Here is a 16,195-nt window from a genome sequence, read left to right as displayed (position 1 = left end):
TATTTTGGTACTTTATAATCCCAAAAGTCAGAATTTTATTTTGATAAACGAGTTATTAAAAGATAAAATTGGTGGATGAGCCCACTGCCATGCTCAGTGAACCACTAGGTATACCATGAAGATTAGAATAAAAAGTAAAACCACGAACTTTAATCTTAATGTTCTATACTTAGGCACTTACGTAATACGTCCTATACCTATAGGCTATTGACATTCATAGAATAATATTCTTAATTAATTATAGCCGTTGAGTGTTGAGTGTTGACCATAAACATATATAAGCTTTATATATGTTTATGGTGTTGACAATGGTGATTATTATCACAGAGTATAGGAAAATATTATAGAATATTATTATTTAATAAACATTATTAATTTTTACAAATATCTAATATAGACATATAAATAATTCAACTAGTTTATGAACATGATTTAATAGCGCACAAATGCACAATCTATAAAATATTAAAATATGTAAAATAATAAATAATAATAATAATGTAATACTTCATTACTTTAAATCGTTCCCGTGATCGTAAAATACTGCGTAGGTACGGGATGCTCGATAACACGCAATATTATATTGTGGAATATTGTTATATTGTCATACTGTATTATACATTTATGTATATATCATAATATTATCATGCATTATTTTTATTTTATTATCATGCATTATTTTTATTTTATTAAGATAAACGCCAAGAATGGCTCAAGTACAGAGTAATATAAATAAAATAATCATTATGTCCTAGTTTTATAATTTATAATATTAGTTATTATCGCGAAGTATGACTATCTACACAGTACGGTAGTAATACAAATGTTGATAGAATAGTATCATAGAACAATAGTATGGTAATTGAGTACTTCAAGTTAATGGTTTATTATACACTATAGTCTATAGATACTACTACTATTAGATGCAATTGAGTCCTAATTGGTACCCTGTTAAAATATTTTAGCAAAGAAACTCATTAATTCATAGGGTTCCAATTTCACCCATATAAATTACTAACTTTAAAGATTTAACTTGACGGCGTGGTGAGACGTACCTACCGATACAATATTAGACAAAATACAAATTTATTTTTATGGAAGATATCCAAATCTTATAGGTACTCAAGAGGACGCTACACATGTATAAATTAGTTCGTTTCACGCGGGATAGAACCACTCAAGCTGCAGTAATAGTTAAGACTCCAGTAGTTGAGAACATTATCTGTGAAATATTATCTACAATTATTTTTTTAATCACTTTTTCGAAAAAAGTTCTTATTGTTTAAAAATCCATCATTTTTGTGTTTTTAAAATTTGAAACTTTGTTTGTAGTTCCGTTATCGAGAGAATAAAACGATGTTTCACAGCCAAAGTTCTCCTTTTTATGTGGTGAAAATTTCGTTTCTTAGTTATGACTGTAGGCTGTAGCCTTCTCAAATCTCAGATCTTTCCCGCGCGAAACAGTCTTTACGTAAAGATTTAAACTGTTAAATTTTTGGTTCTAATGTGCTGCTGCCTAAGGTCGTTGCGACTTCAAATATGATTTCTCCCTCCACGCGATAAACTAAAATTATATTTGTCCGTATCGGCAATCAGCGCGACCATAATAATTTCCAGAAATAGTTTCGATATTATGAAATTATTTAATTTTGGCGACTACTGCCAATATATTATATAGTATTATAATTTATAGTATAGCATTTAATGATGTATAATTCTAAAACGTGTATTTTACACAGAAAATGTATGAAAAAAATATTAGAGAACCTCAGTCACAGCAATTAGGTTTCCACAACAGGATTAGAAAATAAAGATACCGATACTGTTGGAACTGGAGACTTCAAATGTGGCCCAACTTTAGACATTTTTTTTAATCAACTTAGAACAATCGCTTTCAACAATTCCAAATACCAAGCAACCGTAGAATTAAAAATTTGAATCTGAAAAAATTCATCAAAATATTAACTTGGATGGTAGTTTAAAATTAATTAATAATGATGCAGAGGGTGTACATTGTCTACAATCATTGATGGCATTACACTACAGCATATCGAAAACAGCTATTCGGTGACTATAGAAGAGATACCCGTCTGCAAAATCCTGTGAAAGTATACCAAAGTATTAGCTTTGTAAGTATATTAGCTTAGTTACCATTATTCTAAGTGCTACGGTAAAAGCGCTGAAAAAGCTCCATTGCTTTTTTTTTGTAAAATTAAGTACTTCAATAGGAATAACCGATAACCGATTTATACTTTCATTTATATTGCTTGTGGTTGTGGGTCTGAGAGAGAAAACAAACATTACGCTGAAAATCTGACATCGTTTTTCATGTTAGAAAATAAAAAATAATAACATCATTTTTTATGTCATATTATTTATTTATATTATCATTAATTATTATCACCGACGTAATATTATATTTGTATATATACCAATGGTCGATGGAAATTAATTTTGTTTGATCACCCTACGACAAACTGTACATCAGAGCCAGAGCGGTTGCCTATACTTTCCTCCATTTTTAAAATATTAATTGTCTCATGACATTGACTCTTGATTTATACATTATCGTTGTGTACATTATATACATATTTTAATATAATGTATTATGTTCCAACAATGTATACTTAACATTTTTGCGTAAGGGAGGGGGGTAACACGCCAACACCTGCATTTTCTCGTATAAATATAGAAACGCAATAATATTACATAGGCAATATCATAATAACAGTTATCAACATAGCTGTTAAACCTTTGTAGTATGTAAACTTATATACTTATACCTTATACATGAATGATGAATGATAATATAATAAATATAAAGTACTATAATGCTATCCGCGACCCGCCTGTGTACTTGTCTTATAAGTTATAATATTATGTGTATCGAAGTCTAAAAAAACACCAAATATTCGATGTAAAGTATGTTTAATCAAGAGATGGCGTTGTTTTTCAGTGGATTAATTGGTTTCATGAACTAAGATATACTATATATATACTGTATATCTTAGTTCATGATTGGTTTCACCGATTCTTATCAAATTGAATCGATACCACATTGGACCAAAGAGTAAACAAGTAAACTAACCTTACTCTATGCACTGAACTGATGATGTATGATAACGGCATAACGCGCTAACGCGTTCTTTTCACTTTTCAGTCTTTCGGGACGATTTCTATTATTTGTGAAACGCGTTGTTAATTTGTATTAATTACATTAAGTAATTAATCATTAACCCAAACTGAACTATTGAAATTTTAACCACAAGTATTCAAATAAATTCAAGATGCCTAAGAATAAAGGTAAGTACATTTTTCGGAAAACCAATGTTTTTAGCAATTACTAATTGGCAACAATCATTTGCTTTTTGTTTCATCAAAATTTCATATAATATCTTATATTATAATTGATCATATAATAAAATAGGTATCTTCGATTTTATTTTACTCACTTATTGTTTTTGTTTGAATCATTAGGAAAAGGAGGTAAAAATCGTAGGCGAGGTAAGAACGAGAATGAAACAGAAAAGCGTGAATTGGTATTCAAAGAAGACGGACAAGGTAATAATTTAGTTAATAAATAATACAGTACATAGGTGTTGATGATATGAATTATATTTTGTAGGAAGATTTATGAATAGTTGTATTGTAAAATAGCCGTTTCAAATTTGTGGTTATATGGTAAATAGTATGTATTGGCATTTGTCTGCTCAACACTGCTGTGAACTGTGATAGTGTTATGTGCTCATAATGTTTCAAATGATAAAAAGTATAACTGATAGTCTCTTCCTCTCTACCGGCTCCAGTCACACTTTTTCAATTAATTCTATTTACTCTCAATACAGTTAGGTAGTAAAAATAATAAGGTGTCAGCTACCCCTTGAAATAGGCACATTAGGTATATTATTTTGAATTAATTTGGGCAGTTCTCAATTATTTATTATTCATGATATATAGGTACAGTACCTTAATTTTTTTTATGTTTAGAATATGCTCAAGTTACCAAAATGTTGGGAAATGGACGTCTAGAAGCAATGTGTTTTGATGGTGTTAAACGACTTTGCCATATTCGAGGAAAACTTAGAAAAAAGGTGCTCAATTTTAATAAATATGGTAAATATATATCAAATATAAGCCCCTCACAAGCGCTAAGGGTTCTTTTAACACATTGACTGTTTCGACACCATTTGGTGCCCTCAGGGTTGTTAATTTTGTATGTGTCTCCTAAAGTTACTTAATCATTAGTTTACATGGTTAAATAAATATATATTCATAAACTATTCAGATGTATGACCTGTTAAATATGAGAGCAGGTTCTACTTATTGAACGTTTTTACTATATGGACTGAGAACTTAAAAAAAGGTGCACACAGTCAACGTGTTAATTTAATGTTCTGGTATCATATACCATTCAAGTTCTTAATTTATTTTAGACATGGTGTTTAAATTAAGAGTTAGGATTACAATTATGCCATAAGGTAGTTAAACAAGTTAAAGGACACCATACCCGCAGGTGTTGTCTATAAAATTACCTACAACATGGCTAATTTGCATATGATAGAACTAATTTTGAGTTGTTAGCTTTAATATAAGAGACAATTGATCAAAGATCAAATTAAAAGTTAAGATGTCATTAGTTTTTTACAATATTTTAAGTGACTTATGAGCATTTTAATATTCTACTCATAACTTGCTTAAAAATTAAAATGTCATAAAAAAAATGTAAAAACAAATAATTTTCTTTCCTTAAAGTTTGATAACAGGTCAAGTCACTTTTATGTTTAAATAAATAACACAAAATTTGTCCTGCTAAACTCAAAATTGATGTTTTACATTTGTTGGATGAAGTCAAAACTTGAGTTTGTCCTTTTAGTGATAAACAACACCAATATTCTGTTAGATTTAAATTAAATGTTAATAAAAATTTAATTTAGGTTCTTGTTTAATATTGTCTACACCTAGTACCTAAATCAATGCTATTGGTAAAAGTAAATAAAAATTTGTTTCAGTTGAATACTAAATGTATTATGTATAAAAAATATTTAAAAAAATTGAAAGGTCCTGAATAATTAGATATTTGAATAGTAATAGTGATATATGTCGTATAGTAATATATCTTCATAAATACTATAACTTTTATCACTTGTTTTTTAAAAAGTTGTTTAATCAGAAAGATTAGGTTAAGCGCTATAAAATATAGAATTTTATTAACTACCCTAATAAGTATTTATAAGTATAAGTATTCAATGAAAAATGCATACTCTAACTTTGTATAGGTAAGATTAATTTTGTTTGTATTTTTTAATTATTTTTAATTATTATTACTTCTGTTATTAGTTGATTTATTAAATTGACTATAGTTATTTTATATAATATATTTTTAATTTTAGGTATGGATCAATCAAGCTGATATAGTATTAATAGGCTTGCGAGAATATCAAGATACAAAAGCTGATGTAATTTTGAAGTATACGCCTGATGAAGCTCGTAACTTGAAAACATACGGAGAATTTCCAGAAACTGGTAAACATTATTCCATTGATTTTAAACAAAAATATGTTGGATATCAAATAAAATATATATTATTTTTAGTTCGCATCAATGATACGGTCACATTTGTTGACGATGGATTGGATGAGGATATTGAATTCGGTGATGACATTAGCGAAGACGAAGAAGCAGACAATGCTGTTGATAATGTAAACTCAAAATATCTATTGTAACTTTGTTGGATATTAATATTTTAATACTTAATTTTTTAATTTTTCAGATTTAAATTTATTTCAACAAGTATCCAAGCTGTATGGTGATATAATATTTGCCTAAAAACCAAATTAAAATCCACAAAAAATATTGAAATAAATATATACTTAAATAATCAAATTAATTGTGTTTGTTTTGTCTTCTGATATAATTTCTCCACAATTTGATACAAATTAAAAATTGTATTGATTCAATTGAACTATACTATATTCTCAGTTTAAGAATGGCTAGTTTTGTGCAAACCGAATGAGCTTGTATGTTGGTTTGATACTTTGATCCCCTTAATGTCAAAGTCACTAAAAATCATACAATGGTCGTTTTCAGCAAATAACAGTAGAATGAGTAGATGAAGCCATGCCAATTCCGTTAATGGAGATTAATGGTCAGTTTTAATATACATTTTGTGTATTGAACACTTGAACTGGCGAGAAAATTTAATTTACAAGATTTGTATTTTATCATCTGTTATAAATTGTGGCCAAATATTTTCGATTATTAGATTGTTCGTTTGTCTCAAATTGATATTACATATTATGTACAATAAGCAAATGTACAATTTGTATTCCAGGCCAGCATTTCTCATTATATGGTACAAAGAAGGTTCATAGGTGATATTCAAAGAAAATTTTCCTTTATAACAATAAAGGTTATATATAGGGTAATAAGGTAATAAAGGTATCCCCCCATCCCCAAATGTTAAATATCTCGGGCTGACTCTCGACAGCCGTCTTACCTGGTCTCACCACATCAAAGCCAAAAGACTACAATTAAACTTCCGCTTACGAATGCTCAAAACTCTAATCGTCAATAACAAACACTCAAAACTAAATATTAAATTACTTCGGTATAAATCCCTCCTAAAGCCAATTTGGACATATGGCCTACAGCTATGGGACAATGCCAACATTTTTAATCTAGATAAAATGTAGAGGTTCCAAAATATTACACTGAGAAAAATTACCGATTCTCCACCATACGTATCCAATCACACTCTGCATAAAGACTTACACAATACACATGAAAACCATACAAGAGGCAAACAATTATTGTAAACGGTTTCATCTAAGGCTCAACTCTCATCCAAATGTACTTATTAAAAACCTAGCTGCATTAACTATCCCTGGTAACTCCTCGTCACCTTAAGCGAAAATGGTGCTGAGACCTACTTAACCCTCTTAATCAAAAAAAATTAAATAATTACAAGACGAAAGTGTCATCGATGGGTGGCTTCTTCAATCAAATTTTTCAATTTTATTTATATTATAGCTGATACTCTTATTGTGCCGGAGGTACAGATTGTTTATGTATATTAATAAAAAAAAAAAAACAATATTAAATGGGTACTCGTTGGCCCCGGCACTGATCGTATACAATTTATCAATTACTACCCTGACACCGTAACGTTAAAAGTCTACCTAATATATATAATTTTCTATATATTTTTACAATATCTTTCTTTTAGGAAAGGCTATAAACCAGGATGGTTAAATCAGCGGCCCTCGAAGCCTGTCTATATTTAATAATTTCAGTGTGTTAAGTGTGATTAATTAAAAAAAAATAAAAACCAAGGCAATAGAAAATAGTGCGGTGTCAGTACTTAATACTAATAATCTATACGTATTCTATAATAGAATAATACATCATGTGCATAATATATTTATATTATGTTTTTTTATTAAATAAATACGAATAAAAATAGTTTTTATCTTTTAGCGGCCTCACTAGTGTTTAAAAATGTGTGAATTGGCCCTCCAATTAAAAAAGGTTGGATCACCCTGGCATAGGCGGAAAGCCGTTGAAAATATTTGGGGGGCAACTGGGCAAGTATTTCAAAAGAACCTAAATCGTGTAGAGGCTTAGCCCCTTTACAATAACTGTTGGACTGTTAGGGGCTTAGCCTCATTAAGCCCCTTCTATTTCCCCCTATGCACTCTGGTCTAGAAAGTTTAGTATTTTAGTGTCAGAAATATTTATGGAAAATGGATAAATACTAGACTGGGAGCTACTGATGGTCTGACCTTAACCATTTAACCTATCTTGGTTTTTTTATAACTATAGAATCGGGTGTCCTGAATTGGCTAAATACAATTAAAAAATTGACAGAAGTATAGACTGGACCGGGTTTCCATGCCCGAATTTTCCAATAAACTCGCCGGTGACTTTTATAAATTTGATAACATTTTTTTTTATGTTTGAGTCCGAATTTTTGTCTGCTGATTTTTTATAACATCTATAAATAACCTGGAAAAATCATTTAGTTGATTTCGGTTGATTTTGTTTTAATTTCTTCAATCATGGGCGCCCATTGGGAGGGGCAAGACAGGGCACTTGTCCCCCCTGGGGAAAAATATTATGAACTTGTAGCTCAACAAATATTACCACAATATTACCTTATTACTGACATTTTTTATTTTGACCCCCCCTAAAATGTTACCTATGGGCGCCCATGTCTTCAATAGCTATTCAAGCTACTGGTCCACATAATATTATATAGGTATTATTATATATCGTATATTTTTTGTAGCTTTCAGTTCTAAACTATTACAGCTCAACAATTAAATTATAATATTTTATATTATAATATAATAATGATTAATAAAAAAATTGAATAATGGAGTACCTGATGATGAATGTCACTAACTTACTAGTTTTTTTAAAATAAAATAGTAAGAATTTTTTGTATCTAACTATAATAATATCGTTATTCGTCAGTTGTCACTATTGAAGAATTCAATGAATTTATATTTTTAATTGAAATTTCATTTCAAACTGTTTTTAAACTTTTACCGTCGTGTTTTTTTGCTCGACAATGATATCATATTACCTATATATTGTATTAGGTATGTACTATGTACTACTATATAGGACATTGGTTGTTCCTACATATTTTACAATAATAAGGACCGCAAAAAGGCATTAGAATATTAGATTATATAATAATATCTAAAACAATTATCTCTATGACTATAACATCCAAGCGCCCTTGAAGTTCTATAATCAACTCGATCCGAGGATGATATATAAAATTTTAGATGGATACTAATGCCTCAGCTATAGACCCACCTACGACTTACGAGTTACCTAAACTTATATTGTGTTTTTGTGTGTACCTATTTAATACATTGTATAAATGTCGCGAAGGGGTTATATTAAAGTGTCTAATACCCATTAGCAAGTCATTCGGCCGCGATCGTCGTCTCGCGATATACACTGCAGGCGGACGAATATCACAACGATAATAATATTATTATTATACTATAAAAGTAAGTATAGATAGGTAAGTAGGTACTCACGCTTCTGGCATACGTTTTCACCACCCACTCGCTTGCGATTTGAGTGTTGATTTTTTTTTATTGATTTCAGACGTTCGGCTCTGTTATAATATATACATAAGCAATAACACATTCAGCTGTCTGCAATCTATACGTGCGGACAACATAATCTTGAACATAATTCATAAATATATTATAATATGTAAGTACATGTATACATTATAGGTGTACATATATTATAAAAACCACGTAAAGGAGAGGTATAAAATGTAGGTATGATGGTTACCTATGTATAAGTGTAAAATATGTGCATTACGGTTTTACGATCTTTTTGCCGAAGTTTAGATAGTAATAATAATAATAATATAGTTCCGCGTGGGCGACTTTGTCAGACTATTATAGTATTATATCCGTATAGGTATAGTCGCAGACCGCAGTTAACGTGCGACATTGTTGAACTAACTATATTTTATTATATATGTATAATGTTATAGACGAACAGTATTATAAGCATTTATAGCCAATTAGGTCTTGTGCGAAAAATATCTAGTATATATAATACTTTATATACCTACCAATATCATAATTATTATATGATGTGGATCGTGGAGTCATAAACTTTTGGGGTCCGAGGGCAAACACTAAAGCTATGCCCACAAGTGTAATTTATTACTAATTATTATTATATTAATAAGGGACCAGCGCAATTATTATTGTCCCTGCTGGACGGCTAGACGTACATTTTTGTTCATCGTTTTATTGAATCAAATATACATAAATACTAAAGTGTAAAATGTTAAGGTAGACACTATAAAGTACCTAATACAAGTGTAACCCATCATCAAGAATGTCTATATTAGGTATTATATACATTAGTTACTACTTACTTGTTGGCGAACTTGGAATTTTTCAAAGGCTAGTATAATATTATGTTTAACTCACCCTTCAGTACCGATAATCCGATAAAGGCATTTACTGTAACATTAATTTTGTCGTACGTATAGTTGTTACTATAAAATAAGTAGGTACTTTAGTTAATATATTAAACTGTATCACTTATTGGACATTACCTACCCACCCACCCACCCACCTATACATTACCCCCTTCGCCAAACCACTTTGTCCATTTACATCATAACAGACTGTTACTTATACCTACTTATACACTATACAGGTACAGATAATAAGTAATAAGTAATAACTAATGATGTTGTAATAACATTATGTCTGCATATTATGTTACTCAAAAAATATATATTTTACAGGTATCGAGGTATGTACAATGTGTATCATGGTAAATTCGATCGATAATATGTGTTCCGTTTTGGGTACGTATGAGTCGGCTAAAATCACAGATGTATAATATTTTAATAATTTATTGTATAATATGTGACTATAATAAAGCTCATTCACTATAAATTTGTTTTCATTATTATCAATATTATGTTATCCGAATTTATTTATTACAATATATTATCGCACCCACCTAATTAAAAAAATATGAAGCCTAAAGACTTGAACATATCGCTAGATCGAATCGATACAGACGTACTACAGAATGGTAAAAAAGTATAAGACACGTAATAGTAGAATGTGACCCCCTTGAAATGATTTTTTTTTATCGTTGAACGATATATACCTCCTTAAACAATTATGAACAGATAACCATTTTATGTACATAAGGAAACGTGCAGCGAGCGGGTCACCCGAACAATAATGCACATTCTTTTATGTATTGATCATATCCGGTTACAGACGTCATCGCTACCGCGCGACCGTTGCACTTCGAGTGTTCTTTCATTATTTTGGCTGCAATAATTATAGTCACATTATAACCTATAGTAATAAATATTATTATGTATTATATAATATAGTGTGTGTATATGTGTACGGTGAAAATTAATTATTTAACACATTTGTCAGCAGAAAAATAAAATCATTTAGAATAGGTGGCGCACTGGAGCGTATAGGTGTATTACCAAAATTAATATTGCAGTTCTACAGTTTTGTTTGTATTGAGTCGCGTCCAAAAGGGGAGGCTTTTGACTCGCGGCATGACCGTTCGACGCAACAAATACGTTTTTCGTAAATTTTGAGTGGTAAAAAAGTTCGAACGACCTGCGTTTGAGAGGGCGTATTTTCAGCCAAGCAGTGGGGCTTTAATGTTGGGGGATACGACATTTGGAGTGTGGCAGGGTGTATTTTATTAGATCCTCTATTTTTTTTTTTTCATGAAATGTCAGTATTAAAATATTTAAAGGAACATTTAAAAATGTTAAAAATTAACCATTAATTAATTAATTTAAATTAATTAAATATTTTGGGCGATTCTACTCAAAAACTATGTCTTAGTTCTGGTTTATACATACATTTTACAAATAATTGTAATACAACTTAAATGGTATCGTATCTTGCCGTACTTATTATAGTTTATAGTTGAATATTACGTATTTTTGAATTTTATAATTTTTACGCCGAATCACTCAAAATATTTCACTTTATTAATATGTATTATAATTTATAACATTGTGATTACAATATTGTATTATACTATTTTTTTTTTTTTTTATACAAGAACCGCAACTACTATAAGGTTATTGGCTTAATATTAGACTATTACCTATAAAATAATATATAATGAAGAAACATTGTTCGAAGTAATTTCTGGAACTTCTTAACCGATTTCAAATGCCACCAGAAAGCTACACTATCCAGAGAATCTTATAAGCTATATTTCATTTCTATAAGTGGTCCTTGATTTTTTTTTTTTTGAGAATTCGAGTACTTTTTACAGAAATAATAGAAAAATAGGAATAATATATCTTTGTTTTATAGTGTTGTATTGGTAGAAAAATGTAGTATTGATGAATAATAAATTAGCAATTGGTTTTTAAGTACCGATTTTAAAAATTGTTTCACCTACACAAAGTAAAAAAATAGTCATTATGATTGAATATAATTTTAGCTTTATATTACACATACGATTTTGTTAAAAATCTTTAATGGAGTTTAAGATCTACCGGAATTTATCACGGGAAGTGTTGAACATCACTACGCCGGATATTCAATGACAAATAAATTGAACACACATTTTAAATCATATAGAATTGGTATTTTAAATGTGGCAATGAAGGGACGGGATCGGCTAGATAGTAGTAGATATATAAATATATATATAAATCATGAATATTTAACTGTTTTTGATATTGTATTTTAATTGTTGTCATATTGTAATAATAACTTTTTTGATATTTCATATTAATTTTTGACAAATCATGATAAATATAAATAAATAAATAACTATATTTTTAATTCTTAAATTTTACTACTTATATTTTTATTGATTAACAATATTTTTTTTTGCGTCCAGACGCCTACGTTCATTTGTTTCTATTCGTTAAATTAACATCCAATTTTAATATAACTATAACTGACGTAAGTCTTTTTTATATTTATCTATTTTTTACGTTGTTACAAAATAGTCTGTCATACCAACCAATCTTCGCTCAGAATCGTATTTCGTATGCCATGATGAATTTAGTATCATTGAATTAAAATTTAACCTCAGTCACCGCTACAGTTCTACCTATACTCAATGACGAGATAAACTTGACACCTACCGTTGTACAGCAGAGGTAGACCTACTTTCCCACTTTTTGATTTAATACCAAATGTCATATTGCTATTATTGTTTGTTTGCGAATCGCGGGTAAAAATGATTGAAAATTGAATGAAGTTTATTTAAGTAAAATGTTATTCTTGTAACCATAATTTGTTTTTAGTTATTAAAAAAAACCATGATTTTTTTACAAGTGGTCAAAAATTCACGATAATTGGAAGTTATTTTGTAGTTGAAAAAAATGTCGATAAAAAATATACGGGAGGGCATTTCAAGTTGGCACACTAATCATTCGGTGATCCATACTCCACACACCCTCTCGCTCTCTCCGGAGGGTGTCAGTAGACACAGTCGTTCGAGAGAGGAATCGACTCCGCCCTGCAGCGGCTCTACATGAAAGTGTGCCACTCTCCAGACCTCCACATTACACCTAATGCAACCGGTCGTATATATACACCACGTTTGACAAATACTCACACGTGGTAGAGCGAACGACCGTTGATTCTATGTTTACCGATAACGGATGCGTGCACCGTGCACTTTACCGCTAGATGTCGCTATACGCTGTGCTGGGTAAGGTGATAATAAGATAAAATACTATTGTAATAATATGAATATAAACATTATTATTTAGCAATTTAAAAGCAGATGATCGTCAATTATTAATGATTAAAAAATAATTGATCAATCATCACTATTCATTGGAGCAGATCTTCATTTTTTTAATTTACTAACTGAGTATTAGAAAAAAATATCCAAGTTCAATTATACATAGGTAGCTACTTAGGTATTGGTTATTGTGCATTATTAAAAATAAAATTGGTTATATTTGACTAGTTCATAAATTTGTTTTTTAATGACATTTAAATTATCGATCACAGGGATTTATATATTCAATGACTTGGTGGTACCAACGAGCTACCTTATGGTTCAGAAAATATTATTATTCATTAATACGTTTGTATTTTAACAACGTTATTAAATCATAGAATACCTAGGTATCTATTACTCGGTAAAATATAATGAATTAATTAATAACTTGATAGATTATATTATTATCTAATCATTATAAACATGATTTTTCAATTTTTCAGAAAAATCTAATTTGTTACAATGAGTACTTTAAGAAGTTGAGTTATTATGTTATAAAACTAAATTACTAATTACTAACTTCCTACTATATTTAAGGTAAAAAGTCAAAAAATTAACTTTATAATTTAATTTTTTAAATTGTTGAATACTAGAGATGTTGCAGTATTCAGTATTCGCTACTTACTACCTACTGAGAACGACACTAAAAATTCCAATATGATATATAAAATATAAATATAAAATTCACATCGTTAGGTATTATTTATGTACACTACTTTTTTCGTTTATTTTGACATATTATTAAAAGTTATATCATAGTTGCTTATACCGCAGATTATATTAAACTGTTTAATATAATCTGTGCTTATAGTTTATACCTACTTCATACCGCGATGTAGAGAACATATACACAGGGGTATTTTCCATCATAAATACAAATATACAATACTTATTTATTTATTCATTACAATATTATAGTTGATTAATGCATAGTGGCTAATGAAATAATGACATCATGACAAAAAATATATATATATATATTATATATATATTGTCATGAATGCCATCTTATTCAAACACAAAAAACAACACTATTAACAACCGACCTTTGAAGCTTGTGGTGCTCCCGGTGGATTTTATTTAAACTACAAAATTGCCGTCAGCAAATAAACCACTTTATTTCAACTGGGTTAGCCGAGTGTTGTCACCTCATCTTCTCTACATCGTGCTTCAAACACGGGTAATTCTTTGTACGTACAATTCTGGATCAACAGCTGGATCCCTACGCCCCCTTACCATATGACTTAGTAATATAATTGCCCTAGTCCAGCCCAATTTACCAGTCGGATGGCACTACTTCACAGGTTCGTTGTGAAATTGTATAAAAATCGAAAAAAAATTAATGTCTGGTCTAATGGATACCTACGGGCTACGAGTTTGCTGCAGATCCAGCAGCCATGCTCGTACATAAATTATTTAGCCCTCTGCCACATTTTACGTCAAACCACGTTTGTGGGTATAAGTATATTACAGTATTAGACTTTATACGATTTTTGTCTTCCCCTATGCTCTTCCTACTGTGATGTTATCGCGTCACTGCTGACTAGTGGGGCGATTGTTAACTCTCCCGATTTTAATGACATGTAAACTCTCCCGATGGTAAACTCTCCCGGGTTTAGTCTAATACTATCTGACGGGAACATGTAAACTCTCCCGGGTCTACTTCAGTATTACTAAGCTAGGGGAGCATGGGGTAACATTCGTTTTACACTGCAGTTTGTAACACTAAAATAATTCAGTCCGTCGCATATTATCATAATACGTTGTTATCACTTAACACAAGATAAATACAGATTAAATATGGTAATACAATTCATAATAAAAATTATAATCACAATCTGTGCAATGAAGTCAATTCATAGGGTAGCAATAACATTTAAAATAACTTGGGAGAGTTTACACATTTCTTTCAGGTAAACATAATATTTACTCGGGAGAGTTTACCATCGGGAGAGTTTACTAGTTTTAAAAATCGGGAGAGTTTACCATACAATCGGGAGAGTTTACCACCGCCCGACTAGTGCTGATACCTAAATAATTAGTTGACCGACGACCCATCGTTTATTTTTAGACTTATCTGCTTGCCTAGTTCCCCCAAATGACGTTATTTGCGGTAATTTAAAATTTAATAAACAGTTTGATAATTTTACAATGTTTCAATAACAACTGGGCTTAATTAGCTCCATAAGAATATTATATAAAATTTAAATACATACGGTATGAGTGTATAAAAAGGAAGAAGTCAAAATCACTACTTTTCAAGAGTTTACCTGCAGTGAACCATTTTTGAACGTTTAAAAGGTGGACCATTTTTTAGTGAAGTAGGCTTACATTTTACATTTTTTTTTTATCACTATGGTAATTGCGAAAATAATAAAACGTCGATGCCGCTTACATGTGCAGTAGGTATATTACGACGGCGCAGACACATCCCATTTACTACTATGATAATAATTGAATATATTTACACATAGACAGACATATATACGCAGTATAATAATAACCAACACCTACTCGTCGACTTATAGCATGCGTATATGGATGTAAATGTCTAATAATAATATGTATAGAAGAGAGATCGTATACATAGATGGACGAGTGGCGTATTATACGACTGCGTAATGCAGTGATGCGTCTGTACGTGTATATCGACGATTCTATAATAGCGCGCAGAGAGGATACTTTTCGGTCGTTTTATTTATTCCCTTCGTTAAAAAAAAATTAAAATAACACGAGGTCAACAATCCGAAATCGCTACATTTGTACATAAACAACTCTGTGTACACTGCTGCAGTTTATTGCGGCTCGTCCGACATCCGGCCGTTTACAGCAAACACCAGTGCACCGGGCTATATAGTAATGACTAATGAATAATGATAATACTATAGTG

General features: G+C 30.2%; 1 protein-coding gene across 1 annotated transcript; it reads left to right on the top strand.

The window, feature by feature from the left end:
- The first annotated feature begins 3,049 nt into the window (after positions 1–3,049).
- Positions 3,050–5,887, top strand: LOC111027365 (eukaryotic translation initiation factor 1A, X-chromosomal-like). Its single transcript, XM_022305734.1, has 6 exons — positions 3,050–3,303; positions 3,478–3,561; positions 3,988–4,091; positions 5,391–5,523; positions 5,593–5,699; positions 5,771–5,887. Exons 1-6 carry the CDS (start codon positions 3,288–3,290, stop codon positions 5,774–5,776), a joined length of 450 nt encoding a protein of 149 aa, XP_022161426.1. The 5' UTR covers positions 3,050–3,287; the 3' UTR covers positions 5,777–5,887.
- Positions 5,888–16,195: the final 10,308 nt, after the last annotated feature.

This window comes from Myzus persicae, unplaced genomic scaffold (assembly GCF_001856785.1).
Source record: "Myzus persicae strain clone G006 unplaced genomic scaffold, MPER_G0061.0, whole genome shotgun sequence".
NCBI classification, from domain to species: Eukaryota; Metazoa; Arthropoda; class Insecta; order Hemiptera; family Aphididae; genus Myzus; species Myzus persicae.
Note: the sequence above shows the minus strand (reverse complement) of the source record. Positions and strands in the feature narration are given on the sequence as shown.